Raw genomic sequence first — 25429 nt, 5'->3', positions numbered from 1 at the left:
GCATTCAAGACGCTGTTTCTTGACTAATGTAGCCGAGTCCCAGTTCGTGGCCATCACTGCCTTCGGCGGAAGGGAGGTCCATGGTGATATGATAGCCATGTTCAAATATGTAAAAGGATGTCACATAGAAGAGGGAGAAAGGTTGTTTTCTGCTGCTCCAGAGAAGCGGGCACGGAGCAATGGATTCAAGCTACAAGAAAGAAGATTCCACCTAAACATTAGGAAGAACTTCCTGTCAGTAAGAGCTGTTCGGCAGTGGAATTTGCTGCCAAGGAGTGTGGTGGAGTCTCCTTCTTTGGAGGTCTTTAAGCAGAGGCTTGACAGCCATATGTCAAGAATGCTTTGAGGGTGTTTCCTGCTTGGCAGGGAGTTGGACTGGATGGCCCTTGTGGTCTCTTCCAACTCTATGATTCTATGGTTCAAGTACGCTCTACGTGAAGAAGGGATTTCGTTTCTCTGTCCTCTTTCTTCGAGTTTAAGTGTCACGAGAGGGTGAGAAAAACCTTTCTCTGTCCTCTTTCTCCATGCATGCCATGCATAATTGTATAAGTTTCTATCGACTCTCGCTTGCCGTTTCTCTAAACTGAAAAGTCCAAAACGCTGCAGCCTTTCCTCCTCGAGGTGCCTCTCCATCCCCTTGACCATTCCTCTTGCTCTATGATCAACCTTTCCCAACTCTGCAATATCCTCGTTGAGGTGGAGAGACCAGAACAGCACGCAGTATTTTAAATGCAGTTGTACCATAGGTTTGTATGACGGCATAGGCATATTGGCCGTTTTACTTTCAATTCCTTTCCTAATGATCCTTGTGTGGAATTGACCTTTTCCACTGGGCCAACATCACCATTGAGCTATCTTCTATGACCCCAACGTCTCGTTCTTGGCCCTGCCACTTCTGCTACTGCTTCTCCTCCTCCTCCTTTGTTGCTCTGCTTGCTAAGTGTGACTTAGCATCGTATGTGGCCCTCCAGATACATTGCGGGGCTCCGGCCACCCCAGGCAGCATGTGGCCCTCCAGATACATCGTATGTGGCCCTCCAGATACATTGCGGGGCTCCGGCCACCCCAGGCAGCATGGCCAGGACCACAGATCCACACAACCCCACTGCCACCTGATGTCATGGGCTGGTTGGACAAAGAGGAATGGTGGGAGGAACCAGCTGGGGAACCACCAAGGGAAAAGGCTCAGATCCAGGGGAATGGTGGTGGGATGACGATGGGTGGTCACAGGGAGAAGGGAGGTCACGAGGCAGAGATGAGTCAGGCTAGTGAAGAGTCAAGGCTCTCTCTCCCCCTCCTGCTGCAACAAGCATCCCTCCCCCTGACTCTTAGAACCAATAGAGGTATGAAATGGGCAGAGCATAGGCAGGTTGCATGCAGGCATCGTCTCTGATTGCTTGCAAGAAGCCCTGGAGAGGAGGAAACATAGGTAGCTGTGGGGAGGTGGGGATTTTTAGCCACAGTAGCTGAATTCATGCCTACAAGGCACGAGCTGCTCCACGCATTAGGCCTGAAACTCAGTCAAGTCTGTGAAGATCGCGTTTCGCTAATCAAGAGTTCACTCCAACTTTGAACCGTGTGATTTACTGACCCGCTTGCTCTGTGACACCTAATAATCACCCCCAGATCCTAGGCGAGACCAGGGGACTGAATCAAAGTGCATGCTCCATGCGGCGGAGCTACACCGGAAACTGTGGGAGAAGACACCCTCAATCGCACGGTGGATCTAGGCATCAGGCCCTTGAGAGGACACTGTTTTCAGTTTCCCTGTCTAGGAAAACACTATGCACACTTGCACCCTTAGCAACCTTATCGATCGATCAGTCAGTCTCTGGAGACGTTTACGATGCCATCCAACAGGTTCTGCAGCATCCTTAAAGGTGCATTGAAAGACATGAGCTTCTCTCGAGATCTGCCTTTCTCTTTTTGAGCTTGGAACAGATATAAGGATGTGGCTTCCCCTCTGGCTGTTCCAGCCTCTGAGCCAAAAGAAAGAACTTCCTTCTTCTCACCCTCACTGTTCACCTTTCCACCTCCTCCTCCTCCTCCTCCTCCTCCTCCTCCTCCTCCTCCTCCACCACCCCCCTAGGCCAGACTGCAGCATAAATACTTGCAAGGCGAAGAAAACACCACAGGGATGTAACTATTTTTGCAAGCCAACTCCCTCAGATGGACTTCTGTGGACTTCTTTTCTTCTTTATGAAGATTTGGAAATGAACAGCGTTGCACACCAACTCAATCTCCAAGCAGCGAGAGAATTCAGAAATTCCAGGTGTTTAACCCAGGGTTTGGTTTCCTAGGAATGAAGGTCAATGGCGATGATGATAATAAAATAATAATAATAATTTATTATTTATACTCCGTCCATCTGGCAGGGCTTCCCCAGCCACTCTGGGCGGCTTCCAACAGAAATATTAGAATACACTAATTTCTTAAAGGTTAAAAGCTTCCCTAAACAGGGCTGCCTTCAGATGTCCTCTAAAATTCTGGTACTGTTGTTTTTCTCTTTGACATCTGGTGGGAGGGCATTCCACAGGGTGGGTGCCACCACCGAGAAGGCCCTCTGCCTGGTTCCCTGTAACTTCGCTTCTCACAGTAAGGGAACCGCCAGAAGGCCCTTGGCTCTGGACCGCAGTGTCCGAGCAAAATGATGGGGGTGGAGACGCTCCTTCAGATATACTAGGCCGAGATTGTGGTGTCTTTGGGATACAGTATATGGCTTTATTTACACATTTATACAAGATGGAATCATAGAATCGTAGAGTTGGAAGAGACCACAAGGGCCATCCAGTCCAACCCCCTGCTGAGCAGGAAACACCATCAAAGCATTCTTGACATATGCCTGTCAAGCCTCTGCTTAAAGACCTCCAAAGAAGGAGACTCCACCACACTCCTTGGTAGCAAATTCCACTGCCGAATAGCTCTTACTGTCAGGATGTTCTTCCTAATGTTTAGGTGGAATCTTCTTTCTTGCTCTGTGTCCACTTCTCTGGAGCAGCAGAAAACAACCTTTCCCCCTCCTCTATATGACATCCTTTTATATACAGTGGTACCTCGGTTTATGAACACAATTGGTTCCGGAAGTCTGTTCATAAACTGAAGCGTTCATAAACTGAAACGAGCTTTCCCATTGAAAGTAATGGAAAGTGGATTAATCTGTTCCAGACGGTCCGCGGAGTACTTAAACTGAAGCGTTCATAAACTGAAGCGAACTTTCCCATTGAAAGTAATGGAAAGTGGATTAATCCGTTCCAGACGGGTCCGTGGAGTACTCAACCTGAAGCGTACTTAACCCGAAGTATGGGTATAATTGGTTCCGGAAGTCTGTTCATAAACTGAAGCGTTCATAAACTGAAGCGAACTTTCCCATTGAAAGTAATGGAAAGTGAATTAATCCGTTCCAGATGGGTCCGCGGCATTCGTAAACCGAAAATTCGTAAACCGAGGTGTTCATAAACCAAGGTTCCACTGTATTTGAACATGGCTATCATATCACCCCTTAACCTTCTCTTCTCCAGGCTAAACATACCCATATTCCCTAAACCACGGGTGTCAAACACAAGGCCCGGGGGCCAAATCCGGCCCACCAGACCTCGTCATGTGGCCCGGCGAGCGCCCCAGCCAGCGGGACCCAGCAGTGGGACCTTGCTGCTGAAGCGCCGCGCCAACAAAGCGCCAACAAACAGCTGGGGCCGGGGAAATGCTTTTTGCCCCTGGGTCCCTTTGCGCTCTTTTCTGGCGCTGAATCAAGGCGGCGACCCCCCCCTTCCCTTTCTTTCTTCCTCTCTCTCGTTCTTATTCTTTCTTTCCCTCTCCTTCCTTCCTTCTTTATCTCTGTCTTCTCTCCCTCTTTCTTTTTCTTTCCTTCTTTATTCCTTCTTCCCTACTCTTCTTTCTCTCACCTCTTTCCTTCCTCTCTCCCCCCTGCTCCCTCTTTTCTTTCTTCCTCCCTCCCTCCCTTCCTTCCTTCCTTCCTTCCTTCCTTCCTTCCTTCCTTCCTTCCTTCCTTCCTTCCTTCCTTCCTTCCGTCCTTCCCAACTTTCTTACTCTCCCTCATTCTTATTCTTTCTTTCCCTCTACTTCCTTCCTTCTTTCTCCCTTTCCGTCTTCTCTCCCTCTTTCTTTTTCTTTCCTTCTTTATTCTCTCCCTTATTTCCTACTCTTCTTTCTCTCCCCTCTTTCCTTCCTTCCTCTCTCCCTCCCACTCCCTTTTTCTTTCTTTCTTTCTTTCTTCCTTCCTTCCTCCCTCCCTCCTTCCCTCCCTCCCTCTCTCTCCCTCTCCCTCTCCCTCTCCCTCTCCTCAGAAACATAGGATGCTGCTTTATACTTCTGGCCCTTAAACCCTGGAACCAGGAGAGCAGCTTCAGTGAGTCAACCTCAGCCAGTCCCTTTGGTGAAGGGTGGTGGCTCACTGGTAGAACATCTGTCCTGCATGCAGAAGGACCCCAGCATCTCCAGGTACTAGTAGCTCTGCAAAGGTCCTGCATGAAACCCTAGCGAGCCTCCACCACCCAGTGCAGTTACCAAAAATCATTTTTCAATAAATTGTACAATAATTGTACATTTGAATATCTACTTGCCATTATTCTGACTATGTTTCTGCTTTCAGAGCTAGTTATTACTTACATCATTACAAAAAACAGTAATAATTGAATGCAGTGACAATAATTTATGACAATAAAGAGTGGACACATAGTCCTACAGATACAACCGGCCCTTTGAGGGTGACCAAACTGCTGATGCGGCCCCCGATGAATTTGAGATTGACACCCCTGCCCTAAACCGTTCCTCATAAGGCATCGTTTCCAGGCCTTTGACAATTTTGGTTGCCCTCTTCTGGACACGTTCCAGCTTGTCAGTAGCCTTCTTGAACTGTGGTGCCTAGAACTGGACACAGTAATCCAGGTGAGGTCTGACCAGAGCAGAATACAGTGGTTCTATTACTTCCCTTGATCTAGATCAGGCATCCCCAAACTGCGGCCCTCCAGATGTTTTGGCCTACAACTCCCATGACCCCTAGCTAACAGGACCAGTGGTCAGGGATGATGGGTATTGTAGTCCAAAACATCTGGAGGGCCGGAGTTTGGGGATGCCTAATCTAGATGCTATACTCCTATTGATGCAGCCCAGAATTGCATTGGCTTTTTTAGCTGCTGCATGGAAGTGCAGCGTCAGGACACCACCCCAATAGATCTTGCTTCTCCGTTAGTCACAGCTTGGGATCCAGCACAGAGCAAGCAAGGCCACTGTGTCTCCAGCCTGCTTTCAGCTCAGCTCACAAACATCACACTGGCTATTTGTTCTTCTTCCTAGTAGCTGGGAGAGGCAGGCTGAGCCCACCCATTTTTTCTATGGCGCAGAGCAACTGCTTCGGTTATGCTAATCGTGGTGCTTAACTAGTCAGACGAAAACCTAGGCAATGGATCTGGTTTGGGAAGCTTGTCCCCATATATTCTACCCCCACAGATACAGGATCCCAAGAATTGGAGGGGACTCAGGGCATCATCCAGACTGACCCCGCTGCCGTCCCACAACAATAGTATATAAGTGGGAGCTGCAATAAAATGTTGCAGTGCAGGGTGTTCCTTGTTTCAGAACTCCGCAACTCTAGTCCATTCTCTGGTCACTGAGTTCACTCTGTCTTCATTGGACTGCTTTCCCCACCCCCCAGATATTTTTTTTGGGGGGGGGGGTGTTCTCCCCAGCCTGCTGATACCTTTCCTCACTTGGTGGGCAGGGCCAGTTTGGCTACAGAATGTCAGAAATGAAGGGAATAGAAAACACAGATAGGAACACAGAGAACCTATCTAAGTTAAGAACGTAAGGAGAGCTTGCTGGAGCAGGCCAAGGACCCACCATGTTGTCTAGCATTCTGTTCTCACAGGGGACAACCCGGTACCCCAAAGGGAAGCCTTCAAGGATGGCCCTCTCCTCCATGAATTTTAAAGCCCCCATCCTCTTTTAAAGCCATCAGAATTGGTGGCCACTGCTGCCTCCTGCGGAAGAGAGTTCCACGGTTTGTGAGAAGAATGAGTTTTATACGTCCTGAATCTTCAATGGATGTTCACGCGTTCTAGTGTTACGAGAGAGGAAGAAAAGCTTCCCTCTGTCCACTTTCTCCGCACGACGCAGAATTTTATACACTCGTATCATGTCGCCTCTTCCTCGACTTTTATCTCATTGGGTGCCTGTCAGTTCGAACGCTAACAAGCTTGCCGTTTGAGGAAATAGTTCATGTCGACCCAAATGAAGGCGTAGCTCAGCACGCCCAAAGGTCAGAGCTGTGAGGTGGAGGGGAGAAGGAGCGACCTTGAAATCAGAGGTGAGGAGAATGTCTCGGTAAGGGAAAAGTGGAAGGGCACAATTCTACCCCACACTGAGCCCACGAGACATCTGGGTTCCCCCAGCAATGCCACACATGACATTTCCAAGGTAGCAAGCTCTCTTTCCGCGGTTTCCATGACAAAACATACTAATGAAGGGAAGTGTCGGTGTGTATGTGGGGAGAGCTGGCTCTGAGCAAACAGATTTTCAGCTCACGATAAACAGATTTTTTTGCCCACCATAAACATATTTTAATGAAACCTGATCACCTGGGATGGCTGCCAGATGAAAGGGTGAACTTGAAATCCTTGCAAGTTAAGCGCTTGGCACTTGGAAAAGGCAGGTGTTGGGGTGAGAACTTAACTCTTCCCCCCCCCCCCACAGACACAAACAACTGAGCTGCATGAGGGCAAAATAAGGCATCTTCAGGTATAAATGCAAACCGCAAAAGAAACTACCCAGGGAGAAATTGTGCTGTTTTATTATTATTATTATTTAAAGAAAGAAAAAATGTTGCTTCCAGCAGAGGAGGGAGCTCAAGAGGCTCCAAATATGCCTAACCAGCCCGTTGTTGTTGTTGTTGTTGTTGTTGTTGTTGTTGTTGTTGTTGTTGTTGTTTGTTTTGCTTAATGGTGAGCTGCTATTTTTGTTGTTCTGCAGGGTTCACCTCCCTCCCAAAGAGTACCTAGAACGACTTTCTCCAAGCAAATATTTTGGACGACAGCTCCCATCAGTGGGGGAGAAGAAGAGAGGATAAAATTATGCATGCGAGGAAATGAATGCATAAAAATGTCTCTCTCTCTCTCTCTCTCTCTCTCTCTCTCTCTCTCTCTCTCTCTCTCTCTCCCTCCCTCCCTCCCTCCCTCCCTCTCTCCCTCCCTCTCCCTCCCTCCCTCTCTCTCTCTCTCTCTCTCTCTCTCTCTCTCTCTCTCTCTCTCTCTCTCTCTCTCTCTCTCTCACACACACACACACACACACACACACACGAACTCAGGGGCATCCAAGGAAGCTGTTATGTACTGAGCTGAATCTGAATGTTGGAAGATTCAGGACAGATAAAAGGAAGGACTTTCTCACTCAGTGCATAGTTGAACTGTGGAACTCGCTCCCGCAGGAGGCAAGGATGACCACCAACACAGACGGCTTCCAAAGAGGATTGGACAAATTCATGGAGGGGAGGGCTATTGATGGCTATTAGCCATGGCGGCTGCGCTCTCTGCCTCCACGGCTGGAGGCAGCTATGCTTCTGAATAGCTGTTTCTGGGAACCACAGGAGGGGAGAGGGCTCTTGTGCTCGGGTCCTGCTTTCGGGTTTCCCATTGGGGCACTTGGTTGGCCACTTTGAGAACAGGGTGCTTGGCCAAATAGGCTCGGAGCCTGATCCAGTAGGCTCGGAGCCTGATCCAGCAGGCTCTTCTTAAGTTCTTTCACCAGCTGTTCCTAAAACAAGGATGGGCAAGACCGAGAGAGAGGCGGTGCCGTGTGCCATATGCAAGTTCTCAGAATCTAGGTTGCAGAATTTGTATGCCATGCAAACTGGGAGCACGAGGCTCGTTACACAAATGAGACCAGCCAGCCCCTATGGAGACTAATTTGCTTGATTCCCAACAGGTGCTTGTCCTCAGAAAAGGCAGGGCCATAGTTCAGTGCTTTGCATGTTGACGGTCCCAGGTTCAAATCGCTAGTGAAAGGTTTTCAGGTAAAGCTTTCAGGTAGCCTGCGTGTGACATATAGCAGCTTGCCTGGATGTGAGCTGTGAGCCAGGATTCAAATGCTAGGGTGGCTGGTGTCTCAGTGGACAGGTACCGGTAGGGGAGGCAGTAGGTGGGGTCAGAGACAATGGCAGGCGGAGCCAGCCCCTGATTGGTTGCAAGTAAGAAGGAAGGGATGGAGGGATTGGCTGAGGGCAAACCTGAGGTTGGTGGCGCAGCGGCCCTTCACACTAACAGACCAGGGTGCATTGTTCAAATCTTACCTCACCTGTATATTGGCCAAGTATAGCCTTAGGCAAATGGCTTCTTATGGTGTCCCCTCCGAAATATAGGAATACTACTACTAATTATTGCAGGGGGTTGGGCTAGCTAGATGACCCATTAGGTCCCTTTCAATGCTACAGTTTTAAGAGTCTATTATTATTATTCCTGCTCTGCTCTGCAGGGTTGTTGTAAAGAGTACGGAAATAATGTGTGTGAAGTACATTGAGTATTTATAATACATTCGATGATTTGAAAACCTTGTTGATTTTAAGGGTGGTTTTAATCTTGTCTGCCTTAGCTTTAAACCAGGCATCCCCAAACTTTGGCCCTCCAGATGTTTTGGACTACAGTTCCCATCTTCCCCAACCATTGGTCCTGTTAGCTAGGGATCATGGGAGTTGTAGGCCAAAACATCTGGAGGGCCACAGTTTGGGGATGCCTGCTTTAAGCTCTCCAAAGCCAGGAAATTGGAAGCCAAGGCCGGTGCCTTAACAGACGCGTCCTGTGAGCAGTAATTAAGTTGTCCAATGTCACAAATTGTGCTCGCTTACAACTAGAGAGCTTACAAATCTCTCCAGTTTTCCCAGTTCACGCATCCACATTGGTTTGCAAAGTCCTTTGTGCAGCGCACTGCTAAACTGTGGAACTTGCTCCCCCAGGAGGCAGCGAGGGCTACCAAACTGGATGCCTTTAAAGAGAATTGGGTAACTTCCTGGAAGAGAGAGCTGTCCTTGGTTACTAGCCATGATGGCTATGCTTTGCATCTACAGTCAGAAACAGCAACACTTCTGAATGCTGGTTGCTGGAAACCACAAGAGGGGATAAGGCTCTTATGCATGAATCTTGCTTGTGGGATTCCTACTGGCAGGGGCAGAGGAAGTGGGTGCGGGCCACCCCGGGTGTCACCACTGAGGGGGGTGACAAAATGCTGGGCGGCACTCACCGCGGGGCCTGCAGCGCACCCGAGCCACACGTCTCTCCTAGGAGTGACGTGGTGGCTTGGGCGCACACAGGCTGCCCGCTACCTCCCCCCCCCCAGCTATAGGGCGGCTGAGTGGGAGGGGGCAGGCAGATTCTGGAGGCCGCACAGTGCACCCCACCCCCGGGCATGCAGCCCCAGGCACCCACACAGCTTCCTCCGCCGCTGCCTATTAGAGCATCTGATTGGCCACTGTGGGGATAAGTTGCTGGACACGATGGACCATTGGCCTGATCCAGCAGGCTCTTCTTATTTCACAAATTATGATGTATTTCATCAATAATGATATGTCCATTCAGTTAAGTGTGTACAATGTCAGAAAAGGGATGAGCTTTCATTTTGCAATGCAATCAATAAATGTAGAAGAGTTCTGAATGAACGTATTATACAGTTGCCTTCTTTCCTTTCTTCCTACATACATTAAAAAGTAAGGTGTTGATACGCTCAACAGTTTGCATCTCTCCCCACCCCCCAGTATGAGGAATGGCCCACCTGCCAAGGTAAGCTTTTTAGTGGGGGGCGTGCAGATGCGAGGGATTGAACCTTCTGCATGCAAAGCAGATATTCCACAACGCTGAGCTACAGCCGCTTCTACAGCTCTGCTGGGCTGTGGGCGAATTTGGGCTCAGGTGGAAGCATCTAAAAAGCACAAGTTTTGCAATGTTGCACTGCTGCCTTTATTTGAGGTTTCCGTGGACGCTGCTTGCAGCAAAGCATGCTGGGAAGGATGCTTGCTGCTGCTGCCCCTTCCTCCTCCTCTCCTTCATTGCTGCTTTTCCAGAGCCGTTGAACCTTCCTCCCACTAGCAATATGAAAATAGAATCTCACAGATATGGGGCAGGCAGGCAGGGCGGGAGGCAGGCAGGGATGGAGAGCAGGAAAATAAACACCCTTCCTTTTGAAAGAAAGGAGAACTCGCACATCCTCTTCACTAGCAGTCCAGCTCCTCAACCCTGGAAAGTTAAACTATAAGAGGGAGACATTCCTGTTCTTAGATTCTCTCATATTTGCAAAACGGTGTCAGACAGCCAGATCCAACTCTCTTGGATAAAGACTGCTGTTTCTTCTGCTCAGCTAGAAATACTGTACTCTGTTCCTTTTATTGTTTGGCCTCACCTGAGGCAGTCTTTGCTTTCTTCTTCTGAAACCAAGCTGGTTTTTAAGCAGAGTTTGGATGGCCATCTATCATGGATGCTTTAGTTGAGATTCCTGTATTGCAGGGGGTTGGAGTAGAGGACCCTTCAAACTCTACAATTCTATGGTTCTATGTATTTAAACTATTTTATTTAAACCATGCAGTATTTACTCTGCTCTTCTGCCAGGTGGGGGGTAAAGGTTCTCTGAGTGGCTTGCAGAGATCAGCAATACATCTGCATTCAAAGGGTATTTATTGAACTATTTTATTTAAAACATTTTTACTCTTCAGCCATATTTAACAGAGTTGCTTTACACAGTCACTTGCCTCCCCCACCCCTCTGTTAAATCTCGCTGTTCACCTGGGCCTACACACTGTTCTTTATTGGTATGGCTTCCTATTCGCGTGATGACAACCTGCATTTCTATGTATCTAGCAAGAAAGAAAGAAAGAAAGAAAGAAAGGATGACACGATACAATTAATTCAAAACATCTATTGACTGGAAAACAGAAGCTCATCTATTTTCTGACATCGCACAAAGTTATCAAGCATATAATTATTGATAAAAACACTATCACATCATAATTTGTGAATGGCTGTTTTTCGGAGGGTGGAGCCATATGCGTTCACAAGAGATTGTTGCATGCCACCCTGATCTCCGAGCAGTCTGAGATTCCAGGGATTCCCAGTGCTTACAGAGGGTTTGTGGTGCCTTTACGGCATATGGTTTATTTGCACATAATTGCAACCTGAGTCCATGATGGAGGAGTTCACTGCAGTAACAGCCCAAGAGGGTCTTGCTTCTCCCATAGCCCAGACCCTTGGATTCCAGCAGAAATCAGGCATGGCTTTGTCTCTCTGGCTTCACAGCTAGGGTTGCCAGACTCAATAGAGGACAGAACTTCTGTGCCTTTAATTGCCCTGCTCTCTTTTGAGTCTGGAAACCTTAAAGAGAAAGCAGCAGACCCTTGGTTTAATTTCCAAGCAAAGGGTCTGCTGGTTTCTCTTTAAGGTTTCGTGACTCAAAACAGAGCAGGGCAATTAAAGGCACAGAAGTCCTGTCCTCTATTGAGTCTGGCAACCCTATTCACAGCCTGCTTCCCTGCTTCCAGCTTCTAGCTCACATAATTCAACTCTCAACTTTGGCCTTTTTCTTTCTAACTCCCTACTGGAGTTGAAGGAGGGAACTGTCTTGCTTTGATTGTATGTAAGCAGCCCTGGCTGAAGAGCAGAGTAGAAGCAAAAATTTAAAATAGATGGTTTTCTTCCAATATCCCCCCTCCCCTGCCATTTTAAAAATAATGTCTTTGAGATTCTGCCATGTCTTACACTGTTCCAGTATATCAGAAAAGGAGAGCATTTCTCTGTCGTGTGGAGACAGGAGGCTGAGGGATTGTTTCTTGCCTGTTAATTTGTCTCCCTTTTCATTTCAGCTGACTCTGAAAACTTCATATACCATTTTGTAGCCATTGGCAAGACAGGAGGTTTACTGTATGGAGCCAATACAACTGTAGCAGCCAGTAAATGAATCACAATCAGAAATGTGGTTGATCTCTATCAACAGTACAATTCAGTAAAATGGTCATTTGTCCAGGTTTTTAAAAATGAAAAGTTATGATGCATGTTGAATCCAGATTAAGGTTGAATTGAGTCGTTATACCTTCTCAGAAGGCTCCTATGATAATTTTTAAATGAAAAAAAAATCTGATTATTATGTTTATTACTTTTCTTAATATGTTTTTAGTGCAGAAATTTTAAGTGTTGTTACCCACTCTGAGACCTGCTGGTGAACAGTGCATAATAATAATAATAATAATAATAATAATAATAATAATAATAATGTGCAGTGTTTAGAATGTTGGAATAAGACCTGGGATAGATCAGAGTTAAAATCTTCCTACTTGGTCATGAAGCTAACTGGGTAACTTTGGGCCAGTCACTGCCTCTCATCATCAGGGTTGTTGTGAGCATGCCACCTTGAGCTCCTTGGAGAAAAAGTCAGGATATAAATGCAATAAAACAAACAAATAATAATACAGATCAGGTTTTGGGTGTCTGGGTGCCAGGCCACTCCAAATTCCTAGATCAAGGAGGTGTTCGAATTTAAATAAACTGGGAGCTAGGGTTCTTATCCCTGGATCCAGCAGGCATTTAAAGATAAACGAGCCAGGCTAGCCTTCTGATTGATGGGCCAATAAGAGAACAAAATATCAAGGGGTTTGTGTGAGACAGCAAATGGGTGGGACCCTTCCCTGGACAGTTTAAAGCCTTTCTACTCTAGAGAGTTACAGGTAGGTAGCCGTGTTGGTCTGCCGTAGTCGAAACAAAATAATTTCCCCCCCCCTTCCAGTAGCACCTTAGAGACCAACTAAGTTTGTCATTGGTATGAGCTTTTGTGTGTTCATATCTGAAGAAGTGTGCATGCACAATGAAAGCTCATACCCATGACAAACTTAGTTGGTCTCTAAGGTGCTCCTGGAAGGGAAAATATTTTTTTTTTGTTTTTACTCTAGAGAGGTTAGAATGTGTTGTGACTTAGGTGCAAAAACTGCAGGCCGGAAATTCAGAGAGAGAGAGAGAGTGCACCATGCCTGATTTCTGCTGGAATCCAAGGCTTTGGCTATGGGAGAAGCAATACCCTCTTGGGGTGTTAATGCTGTGAGCCCCTCCATCGCAGGCTCAGGTTCCATATACTGTATGTGTAAATAAACCATATATCCTAAAGACCAGGCATCCCCAAACTCGGTCCTCCAGATGTTTTGGGACTACAATTCCCATCATCCCTGACCACTGGTCCTGTTAGCTAGGGATGATGGGAGTTGTAGTCCCCAAACACCTGGAGGGCCAAGTTTGGGGATGCCTGCTAAAGACGCCATAGTCTCCGCTGTGCCTCATTTCCAAAAGGAAACACGGACCCTGGGGAAACAACTGGAACCCCTCAAATCTTGCACCGCTCGAAGATTGGGGTGGTGTACAACACTATTCAGTGCTATTGACAACCTTGACCACACTTGTTACCAACACCTTAGTGCAGGCATCCCCAAACTACGACCCCCCCCCAGATGTTTTGGCCTACAACTCCCATGATCCTTAGCTAACAGGACCAGTGGTCAGGGATGACGGGAATTGTAGTCCAAAACATCTGGAGGGCTGAAGTTTGGGGATGCCTGCCTTAGTGTTTCCTTCCACTTGATGAAGGACCTGTTGCAGAATGATCAGTGTCTGATCCTGACAATTCTGTTTACACCACAGAGATCCCATTCATTACGGAGAAATGTTGGATCCTAACAGTGCCACCGAACTAAAAAAAATCTGGGGAAACATTCGAGGAACGTTTGGTATTCAGACTGATGGTGGTGTCAGTTAACAAATGGAAGATTAAAAAAAATAAAATCTATTGCTTGTAGAACTGCCCTGCCAAATGGAAATATGAAAACACTTTTCCTAATAAGGCGTTTTCCATAAGAGAATGGAGCAAAAGGTGGGCAGGGCAACCTGCCTGTCAATTATTGGCTGCATCAGGTGATTGACAGGTGACTTGTCCCACCCACCTACCTGTCAGAGCTGGCCCCTAGGGGTGGTGCTAGGTAAGGATCTGGCCTGCAGAGCCCAGCCCCTGTTACAGTGGATGACACACAAGCAATATGTCATTCACAGAGACAGTTAATGCACAAGTAAACATAGTTCTGAATGGGATTGGTATTCCCTGTATGACACCTGGCCTGCTGTCATCTGCTTTATTTCAACCACTCCAGAGATTGAGGCTGAGAGGGATTTTGGAACATATCTGATTTTGGAACATATCCCACCATATCTGAACATTTTAAATTAAAATTTAAATGTCAAGTTTCTTGAAACTGCAATCATTTAATATCGAAATACATGTTTCATGACATTGCTTTGTTTGAAAAAATGTGTGTGTGTGTGTGTTTACTTAGTTAAAATGAAGATTGAAAAGTCCCTTTCCCTGTGATTTTGAAGTGCCCTTTTGAATTAATTTTACACACAGAGGATCTAGTTCTCATTCCGTGTGTGTGTGTGTGTATGTGTGTTAGATTTCTTCCCTGTTTCCAGCAGCAAGAGCTTTCGGCGCGAGACTGTTAATAGCAGGTGTATAGCAGGCAGAAATCCAACAGGTGCAACTGTGCCCCGCCCCCAATCGCTGCAGCGATGGGAATTCCTTAAAAAAAAAAACCTTAAAAGGCACAAGTGGGTGGGTCGAAAAAGCGCCCTCCCCCGGGTGGGGGAAAAGAGAGAAATCCTATGCAAATCGGAACGCCTCTCATAGCCAATGGCAGAAGGGCAGGAAGGTATCAAGGGTGTGCCGGAACCAATCGGGAGGCGGCAGGTAGCTTGTGAATGGGGAAGGCTGGAGGAGGGAGAGGGAGGAGCCGCCGCGCGCTCAGCAGCGAGGCTTAAAGAATCACAATAATAACACTTCCCCAAAAAATCGTACAAAAAGGGCGAGCGATCGCAGGTGATCGAGGCGAGCGATCCTGGGGGAAGGCGAGGCCAGGCGCTGGAGGCAGAGGGCGGGGCCTGGCTCAGGGAAACCCGAGTGGACAGAAAGTAACTTTGCAAGGCGCAGCATGGCAGTGGCAGTAGCGGAACGCCCGGGCAGGCTCTGCGGACGGGTGCCGCGGCTGTGAGCGCGCAAGCGGAGAGGGTTGATCGCGGGGCCAAGCGGAAGGTGCCCCGGCTGGGCTCGGCTCGGAGGAGTCCCTGCGAGATCGCGGCAGGCTGAGACCGAGGGACTTGGAGAGAGAAAAAACGACCCGGGTTTATTATTATTATCATTATTGCAATCCGGGTTGCGCGATTTGGCTTTGGAGTAGGTGGGAACCTGCGGCCAGCTTGCCTCTCTTCATTGTTGTCCAGGCACATCAGGCTTCCTCCTCCTCCTCCGGAGCCGGTCCGGTAACCGGGCAGCGTTCAAGGGATCGGGCGGGCGCCGCCGGAGCGCACAGCCAGGCGAGGCGAGCGGGCGCCGGAGCGCTCCAGCCGCGCGTCATGGAGAGCGCGCACAGCTCGACGGCCGAGGAGGTGCTGCGGCGCTTCGGCGTGCGCGAAAGCTGCGGGTTGAGCGCGGAGCAGGTGCGGCGGAACCGGGAGAAGTACGGCGCCAACGGTGAGTCCTCCTGGGGCTGAAGCCGCCTCGCTCCCTACCGCCGGAGAACCGCGATGCCATCCATGGTGGCTTTCAGAACGGCGATGTAATCAGGATGGGTTTGGGGGTTGGCGCCAGGGTTAGCCCTACTCAGAGTAGACCCATTGAAACCTATGGTTTCAGGTCCCAGCCACGCCATGCAGCCAAAGCGCTTTGATACCAATGCAACGGGCATGGCTCGCCCCCTCCCCAAAAAAGAATCCTGGGAACTGTAGTTTACAGTATAAGGGTGCTGAGAATGGCAACATCCTTCAACTGCAGTTCCCAGGATCCTTGGGGCAGGGGGGGGGCAAGACGGACTGTGGTGTAAGAGTGCTTTGAATGGATGCATCCTACTGATTTCCGCCCTGCACAATCATCTCATGATGTGGCACATACACACCATTTGAATGACAATGTCCATCGACTTTGAGGGCTCCAGCCAGCTCCTTCAAATAATTACGTTGGGGGGCAAAGGCACCTCATCCGCTGGGAGTTGGCTCTTATGCTGTTTGGGTGCAGCCCTTTGTTTTTCACATAGGGGGCTACCTTGAAAGGGGCCCGCCTAAACAGAGAGTTTATAACAGGGTGTGTGATCTGGGATAAGGGAGGTACTTTTAATGGTTGGGTGTCCTGTGGGGTTTATGTGGGGCTGGATAGGGTGGCTGTGTGGGGCATGGGAGTGCCATCCACTTTGGGCAGTGGGTGGTAGAATCCTGAAGCCAAAGGTGACTAGGCAGAGAGAGAGAGAGAGAGAGAGAGAGAGAGAGAATAGTACAGTCACCAAAAAACGCAGCCGCTCCTTGCAGGTGCCCGAGAGCAGCAGCAAGAGGCAGAGGCAAGAACCCTCTGCTCTTGCTTTCAAAGATAGACTGCCCCTAAGCATGCTAGTTCCATTGAGATGCTGCAACGGACAGCCATTAATAGGATCCCTCCGCTCGGGACTTTTGTCTGATCAGTTTTAAAATAAGCACACAAAGAAGGGCCCTGCTGCTAGATCAAACCACAGGTTCCATTTAGCTGAGCAGCCTGCTTCCGTAGAAGTCGGCACAAGACTTCCGGGATGTCTGCAAAAGCAGCCTTTTGCTCCCCTTTGTATTTGCCCCTAGTAATTTTACATTTACATCCAGAATGCCCTGGACCCTGGAAGTTCCATTGTGAGAGCTCCGAAATGGAGGGGGAAGAGGAGCGACTGATTTTCTTTAAAAAAATGTTGCTTCAGAGGATAAATTGAGGTTAGGTTTGGAGACTGTGGCAGGGTGGGGGTCAGAGATTATTTGGGCATGAAAGGCAAGGCTTGCATCGGCCATGGGTTACGGACAATGGTGGTCTGATTGCCCGGTCAAGGAAGAACTGGCTGGGGGCCCTGGGCAGGCTCTGGAGGACTGCTTTGCTTAGGAGTTACCTGGAGGGTGAATCATAGAATCGTGGTGTTGGAAGATGCCCCAAAGGTCATCTAGCCCAGCCCCCTGCCATGAGAAGTGCTTGGCGCTGCGATTGTGAATCTGGTCAGGCCTGGGGCAGGGAGGGGGAGCAGGGAGGGGACACCTGGATTTGCGGAGGGCAGAGCACCTGGTTTGACTACTGGAAAGGATGCAGTTCTGAGCATCTGAGGGAGTGGTGACCTGGGTCTTTGGGGAACTGCACTGTGTTGGGACTTGGCTGGGGGTTGATGAGTCTGTAACTCGGTGAATGGTGTGGGTGAATTTTGGGGTGCAGATGACCTGGAAGCAGGCTTTGGGAAAGAGACTTCTGGAGGGGGATTTGGGTCACAGGCAGAGTAAACACAGGAACATTAGCAAGCTGCTTTCTATACCCTGGATCAGACCCTTGGTCTCTTGCAATGTGTGTGCCTGAACCCATCTAGCTGGGTGTTCCCTACACTGACTGGCAGCAGCTCCTTAGGGTTTCGTGTGGGTAGTTGTCTTCTCATCCCTACTTGGAGCTGCTGAAAGGAATTGAAACTGGGACTTTGGGCATGAAAAGCAGGTGTCCTGCCACAGAGCCTTGGCCCTTCCAACATTCCAGCACAGAATTGTAGAGTTGAAAGGGACCCTGAGGGTCCCTGGGACCTGGGAGATGAGCGTTCAAACCCCCACTCGGCAATGAAGCTCACTGAGTGACCTTGGCACCCAGACACTACCTCTCCATCTAACCTACCTCACAGGGTGGTTGTGGGGATTAAATGAGGCAGGGGAGAACCATGTATGCAATCATGATCTTAGATGGGCTATCATTTACTTATTTATTGCATATAGGTATATCCCACCTGTTTCTTCAAAGAGCACAAGGTAGAGCACATCGTTCTCCTCTTCCTCATTTAATCCTCACAACACCCCTGTGAGGTAGGTTAGGCTGAGAGGCAGAGACTGGCCCAGGGTTAGCCAGTGAGCTTCATGGCCAAGTGGGGATTTGAACCCTGGTCTCCCAGGTCGTTGTCCGATACTCTAACCACTGTGCTACACCAGCTCTCCATTCATGCAATGAATACTCAGGGTGGAGTGTGCAAGAGCCAGGATTGGCAGAGGTGGTGTGGGTCAGGGAGTGTACTGATTCAGGCTATCACCATCTCACAGTATTGACCGCTCTAGAGGGGAGGAAGCCATGGTACTCTAGATCAGCCTTTCTTAACCCTGATTCCCCAGAGGTTGTTGGACTACAACTCCCATCATTCATGACAACTGGTCTTGTTAGCTAGGGATAATGGGAGTTGTAGTCCAAAAAAACAGCTAGAGACCCAAGTATGGGGAAACACCGCTCTAGATGGTTCTTGCCGTCAGGCTGGTGCTCTCTTAGATGTTGCTGGACCAGGCACCCCCAAACCTCGAGCTGTTTTGGGACTACAGTTGTTTTCTGCTGCTCCAGAGAAGCGGACACGGAGCAATGGATTCAAGCTATAAGAAAGAAGATTCCACCTAAACATTAGGAAGAACTTCCTGACAGTAAGAGCTGTTCGGCAGTGGAATTTGCTGCCAAGTAGTATGGTGGAGTCTCCTTCTTTGGAGGTCTTTAAGCAGGGGCTTGACAGCCATCTGTCAGGAATGCTTTGATGGTGTTTCCTGCTTGGCAGGGGGTTGGACTGGATGGCCCTTGCGGTCTCTTCCAACTCTATGATTCTATGAATTCCCTTCACCCCTGACCACTGGTCCTTTTAGTTAGAGATGATGGGAGTTGTCGTCCCAAAACAGCTGGAGAGCCGAGTTTGGGGATGTCTGTGCTCGACTCTCATCTCCCGGCCAGAGTGGCCAGTTGCCAGAGAGGATGATGGGAGTTGTAGCCCAAAGCATCTAGAGGGGAACGACTGTCTTGGAAAGAAGCCCCACTGGGCTAATACATTCTTTGGTTGCCACTCCCTCTAACCCAGGACAGATGATTGTCATGCCTCCCAAACCCTGCAGGCCAACATTGGGAGGTGGGCAGGACCACCCACCTGTCAATCATCTGATACCTTAAATTGTGTCAGGTGAATGGCAGGTGTCCTGCCCATGTGCCAGACCTGGCCTATGAAGGTGGGAAGATAGTGACAGGGGGATGGCTTGACTTTCCAGGTGGGCGAGAGTTCCTTAAGATTTATTATTCTTATTATTAAGACGGTGCGTGCAGATTGCAGGCTTCAGCCTGGCAGGAGCCAGCTGCAAATTATTGCATCGATTCTTGGAGCTGGAGTCTGCCCTCCTTCCCACCTTCCTCTCCAATCCCAATTAACCTCCATCTCCAGGGCTCAGTGATGCTTAATGACATCACTGGAGCTGGCCTCCTGTGAGATCAACAGGGGCTGCCCCTAGGTCTGAACCCTGAAATCTCAGGGTCCTGACCTAGCAACTCTAGTATTTTACTGGGATGGAATGTTTGCTATTGTATGATAGTAAGAATCGCATCCTGGCATCACCTACCACTTGGCATGTGACCCCTGGAAGGTTTCCCAAGTGGCCTTCAGGCTGAGAAAGGTTCCTCACCTCTGCTGCGAGATAGCTCAGATGGTAAGAGCACGAGACTCTTAATCTCATGGTTGTGGGTTCGAGCCCCACGTTGGGCAAAAAGATTCCTGCATTGCAGGGGGTTGAACTGGATGATCCTCGGGTCCCTTCCAACCTTACAATTTTATGATGCTCAGGGATAAGAGACCTGTGACCTTTGTTTCCTGCGGGTGCCACCTTTCCTCGAGACAATAAGATTTGGTTATCCCTACACAAAGAAGGGTGGAACTTGCCACTGAGCCTCTGAACACAACCACACCTGAGTCAATATTTATCTGATTAGAAGAAAGCTCATTGGAAAGCCCTTATGCAGCCCAACCAATATTTGCATATGCAAATAGCTTTGATGAAGCTGAAATGAAGTGTGTGTGTGTGCGTGTTGGAAAATAGCAAAAGTTGGAGGGTGGGTTGTGCCAGGTTGTTGGGTTTTTTTAAAAAGGCAATTAATTTAAAAAAACTTTGTAAAACTAAATTGAGTTTCAGAAGCAATTTGTGATCATCTGCGCAGCCTATTTTTAGAGGATGCATATTTGTCTCTCTGTGTGTGTTCTTTTAAAGGCTACTTATTGTCGGTGGGTAGAACGGAGGGGAGCCTGTTGTATTTCTGCAGCGAAGCCCTTTCTTGCAATGCTCTCTGGATTATAGAATTGTTGGGTTGGAAGGGACCCCGAGAGTCATTTTGTCCAACCCTTTGCAATGCAAGAATCATGACTAAAGCATCCATGACTGATGGCCATCCAAGCTGTGCTTTTAAAAACCTCCAATGAAGGAGAGCCCGCCATCTTCCGAGGTAGACTGTTCCATTGTAGAACGGCTCTCGCCGTCAGAAAGTTCTTCCTGATGTTTAGTCGGAATCTCCGTTCTTGTAAATTTGGAGGGCATGGCCAGCCCTAGTGTTGAATGGAGTGAGGCAGCTGCCTCGGGTGGCAGATACTGCGACGGAGGTAGTAAACTTAGCTGGGCATGCTTAGCCCTCTGTCCTTGGGTGCCATAGAGGATGCTAAGCGTGAAGACTCAGCTGCCCAAGATAGTGGGGAGCACTATTTTGACATGTGCTTCGGACTGCAAAATGTCTTGGGCCGACTCTGCTGAATGGCTTTGATCAGGCACTGTCAACCTTCCTGCACCCAGGGGCACACTTGTTCTGGGCCACCCCACACGTACAGTAGAGGCACATACTGCAATCTGTTCTTTCAAGCCTGATTTGATACCCTTTGGGTGTCAGGGAACAGCGTTAGATTCTCAGATATTTAAGTTAACTGCCAAAACTCACCTTAAACATAGGTTATGGTCGCCACAATGGTATGTCTAGGCGCCATTCCCCCCCTCCTAGTGGATTATAATTATTCTTTTTTATATATATATATATATATATATATATATATATATATATATATATAGATTTTATAAAATTGCAGAAAAAAACCCAAACAGCATATAACAAGAACATAGAAAACAAAGTAGACAATGCAAAATTACAAACAGAACAAATATAAGAAAAAAATATAACACTCATTCTGACATTGTCGACTTCCTCCAAACCCTCCTAACTGGGTTTTTTTTGTATTACATCATTAGTACTTTCCATGTCTTGGTTCCAATCTTTTTTTCTTTTTTTAAAAGATTATCTAAACATATTCTAACTCTTCTTAACTTAACAACATGCTAAATCTCTTATTACAATCTTGATCAAAAAAATTTCTTTAACACTTTTGCTTAACTCTTCATACTCTATATAATAACAACACTTAACTAAATCTTAATATACTATAATAAATACTAAATACTAAATACTATAATAAATAAATACTATAAATAAATAAATACTATAATAAATAAATACTATAATAAAGCAACTAATCCTCTTCTACAACCTCTTTATACTTCCAAATCTTATATTATATACATTTCTAATCTTATAATTATTTTCTAAATAAACTTTAAATTTCTTCCAATCTTCTTCCACCGACTCTTCCCTCTGGTCACGGAGTCTCCCGGTCAGCTCGGCCAGTTTCATAAATTCTATCAACTTCAACTGCCAATCGTCAACTGTAGGTAGATCTTCACTCTTCCAATTCTTCGCTACCGTGTTTCTCATATTATAAGACACGTCTTATATTTATTTTTTCCTCAAAAAAACACACTATGGCTTATTTTCAAGGGATGTCTTATTTTTTTCCTCCTCCTCCTGCCGCGGCCGGCATTGCTGCTGCTCCTATCACTATGTCTTATTTTCGGGGTATGGCTTATATTCCTTGAATGCTTAAAAATCCTGCTATGGCTTATTTTATGGGGATGCCTTAAAATATGAGAAACAGGGTAATGGATTATAATTATTCTTATTCATTTCATTTCTATACCGCTTTATATTTTAAAGAAAATATATGGGATATATATGCAGTAAATGAGCTCTTTTGCTTACCTGCTTAAGAAAACTGGAGGGGCCAGCCAGGTGGAGATGTCTGTCACCAAGCTAGATCTCCACGTGGTCACAACTGGACCTGCGCCAGTCGCAAGACGAGCCCGGCGCCTGTCTATTTTCAAACACCATTGGGGAAGGCCTCTCCAGCCAGCTTGTGCACCAAAAGGTGTCTTTCCGCTGACCAGCTTGGTGGCTCCTGAACTCGCGCCCACCTCTGGCTTCTTTACAGACTCGAGGGATGGCTATGGAGGCTGAAGGTGATCAACGGCTGCCATCTGGTGAGCTCTTACTAGGCGCTGCTGGACTTTTGCGAGTCTTACTTCTGAGCAAGCGTGCATAGGATCGGGCTGGGTGCGAGTTAATCAGCCCTCCCTTCGGGATCAGGGATCTTATGCAACAGGTGTGCTTGGCAGTTCCGCAGGAAATCAGGAGGGATTGAGCACCGGCTGATCTGCAAGGCGAATGCACTCTAAACTTCCTAGCCAACAATATCGGAAGCGGCCTTGATTGAACTGAGTGGGATTGTTGGCTCTCTTCAGACAAGGGACATTCCCAGTCCTACCAGGAAATGCTGGGGATTCATCTCAGGACCTTCTGCATGCAAAAGTCTACCACTCATCTACCACTGAGCTACAGCTCTGTGGGTATAGAGGGGGACCGCTGAGACCCTACAAATCTTCGGCGTTCAGTTCAGCTCCATCGCTGACCAGTGACCATGCTGACTGGGGCTGAGGGAGCTGCCAACATCTGGAAGTCACCGGGGCTGGCAACCCCTGGAAGAACAGCTGCTGCGTTTTGTTGGGTCAGTTGGCTAGATGAAACTGAAATTGGAAACCCTTCTTGACCGTGTAGAGAAATGAGGAAGAGCATCTGCTTTGCATGGGAAAGGTCCCAGGTTCAATCCCCGGTATTAGTTGGGAAGGACTGGGGAAACCCGTTGGAAACCCTGGAAAGCTGCTGCCAGTCAGTGTTGACAGCATTGAGCTTGATGGACCAATAGGCTTCAGAGCCAGTGTGGTATAGCTGTTAATGTATAGTGCCTGGGAGACCAGGGTCCTCACTCAGCCACAAAGCTCATAGGAAGGTCACGGCCTCTCTGCCTAGCCTACCTCACAGGGCTGTTGTGAGCAGAAGAACTATGTATGCCATCTTGAGGCCCTTGGCAGTGGTGGGCTTTCAAATTTCAGTGGCAACGCTAAAATGCAAACCGGCCATGCTCCCCTAAACCCACCTCTGCTCTTGGAGGGAAGGTGGGTTATGAATGTAACGATTAGAATAAAGGGTAAAGGGACCCCTGAACATAAGGTCGAGTCGTGACCGACTCTGGGGTTGCGCGCTCATCTCGCATTGTTGGCCGAGGGAGCCGGCATACAGCTTCCAGGTCATGTGGCCAGCATGACAAAGCCACTTCTGGCGAACCAGAACAGCACATGGAAACGCCGTTTACCTTCCCGCTGTAGCGGTTCCTATTTATCTACTTGCATTTTAACGTGCTTTCGAACTGCTACGGTGGGTTTGCAGGAGCTGGGACCAAGCAACGGGAGCTCACCTCGTCACAGGGATTCAAACCGCTGACCTTCTGATCAGCAAGCCCTAGGCTCAGTGGTTTAACCCACAGCGCCACCTGGGTCCCCAACGATTAGAATATGTGCCCCCAAATAATCAGTGAACCTGTTGCAAAGATATATTATTTTTTTATTTCTTTAACATTGTTATGTCCTGGCTTTTCTTCCAGGGAGCTCAAGGTGGCATGCATGGTTATTTTCCTCCACATTTGAGCCTCACAACAACCCTGTGAGGTAGGTTAGGCTGTGAGTTAACATAAGAACATATATATTTTTTAAAAGAAATGCAAGTAAGGAGCTGGCCCTACCATTCGGCAGAGTCAGGAAGACGCTTCAGGCAGCGGTGAGGTGAGCAGTGGCTGCAAGATGTCAGAGGAGAGAGCTGCCCTGTTGTCTTTGGGTGCGGCCAGAGATCCCATCCCATCACCAGTGTTGAAGTAAGCTGTCACTGCCAGGGTACAGAGGTGCCATCTTGGGCCCAACAGTGGACGGGTTCAGTGCCGCAGTACACGCCTGTGACATCATGCACAGTGTTTAGCGCATGCCTCTGGCATCACTACAACTCCCAGAATTCCTTGGGGGGAAGCCGTGATGGTCTAAAGTGGTTTCAGAGTGCTTTAAGGATATGGTGCAGCCTTTTAGTGGTACAGTCATACCTCGGTTTAAGTACGCCCTGGTTTGAGTATTTTCAATTTAAGTACTCTGGAATGGATTAATCCACTTTCCATTACTTTCAATGGGAAAGTTCACTTCAGGTTAAGTACGCTTCAGGTTAAGTACGGACTTCCGGAACCAATTACACTCATACCTCGGGTTAAGTACGCTTCAGGATGAGTACTCCGTGGACCCGTCTGGAACAGATTAATCCACTTTCCATTACTTTCAATGGGAAAGTTCGCTTCAGGTTAAGTACAGACTTCCGGAACCAATTGTGTTTGTAAACCGAGGTACCACTGTACAGTGGTACCCCTGGTTACAAACTTAATTTGTTCCGGAGGTCCATTCTTAACCTGAAACCGTTCTTAACCTGAGGTACCACTTTAGCTAATGGGGCCTCCTGCCGCCACCCCACCGCTGTGTGATTTCTGTTCTCATCCTGAGGTAAAGTTCTCAACCCGAGGTACTACTTCCGGGTTAGCGGAGTCTGGAACCCGAAGTGTTTTTAACTCGAGGTACCCTTGTATTTGGTCAAGACTGCCTTAGGCTGGACTGAGGCAGCAATGGCCAGGTAGTCTTCCCTTGACGATTTGCTCCTTTTCCACCCGACAATGTGCAGAACTGCTTGTTTATGATGGAAGATTTTGCCGTCAGAGCGGAGCCCATTTATAAATTAACGGAACGCTGTTTCTTGGGAATGGTATTTATTTGTAATTCTATAATTAAAAGAAGGTTGTAGCTTGCTGCATCCTGGAAGGCGTTCAGAGATCGAGTGCAGCCAAATTAAAGTGAATCATTCCTACGCTTTTTGGAGGCAGCTTCTTTGGAGACAGTCCAGTTGGTGGCGGTTTCTCCCATCAGAAACAACAAAAAAACCCACATTACTGTGAGAAATTGGCCCTCTTCATAATCTTACGGGTGCTTAAAACAAGGGATGTGACTTTTTCCACAAATGAACAACCAAGCTCCCATCTACAAAGCAACTGTTTTTAAAGGCATACATCTTTCACTGAAATGGGGTTTGGGGTTAGGACTGCAGAGTCCTGGGTTCAAATCCTACTTTGGCCCAGAGTCTTTAGATGAGTCTCCCACCTGCCGGCTAAGATTTTCTTTGGAGACTCTGTTGTTGCCGGTTTTGTTTTTGTGAGGTGCCTGGTGGCAACCCCCACCATGAAAGTTCACTGAGAAAGGTACTCTGTGATGACAAAGTATTGTTCCCAGTGGACTTCTGAAAGAAAAAAATGGCT

The 25429-nt window shown here is 47.9% G+C and overlaps 1 protein-coding gene across 1 annotated transcript in view; it reads left to right on the top strand.

Annotated features, from left to right (window-relative positions):
• Positions 1 to 14802: 14802 nt before the first annotated feature.
• The window catches only part of ATP2A3 (ATPase sarcoplasmic/endoplasmic reticulum Ca2+ transporting 3), a 97086-nt gene continuing 86459 nt past the window's right edge, over positions 14803 to 25429 (top strand). The window contains exon 1 of the mRNA XM_035139148.2: positions 14803 to 15543. Coding sequence (XP_034995039.2) covers positions 15426 to 15543 — 118 coding nt within the window. The 5' untranslated portion in view covers positions 14803 to 15425. The remainder of the gene's footprint in view (positions 15544 to 25429) is intronic.

This window comes from Zootoca vivipara, chromosome 15 (assembly GCF_963506605.1).
Source record: "Zootoca vivipara chromosome 15, rZooViv1.1, whole genome shotgun sequence".
Lineage (NCBI taxonomy): Eukaryota > Metazoa > Chordata > Lepidosauria > Squamata > Lacertidae > Zootoca > Zootoca vivipara.
Note: the sequence above shows the minus strand (reverse complement) of the source record. Positions and strands in the feature narration are given on the sequence as shown.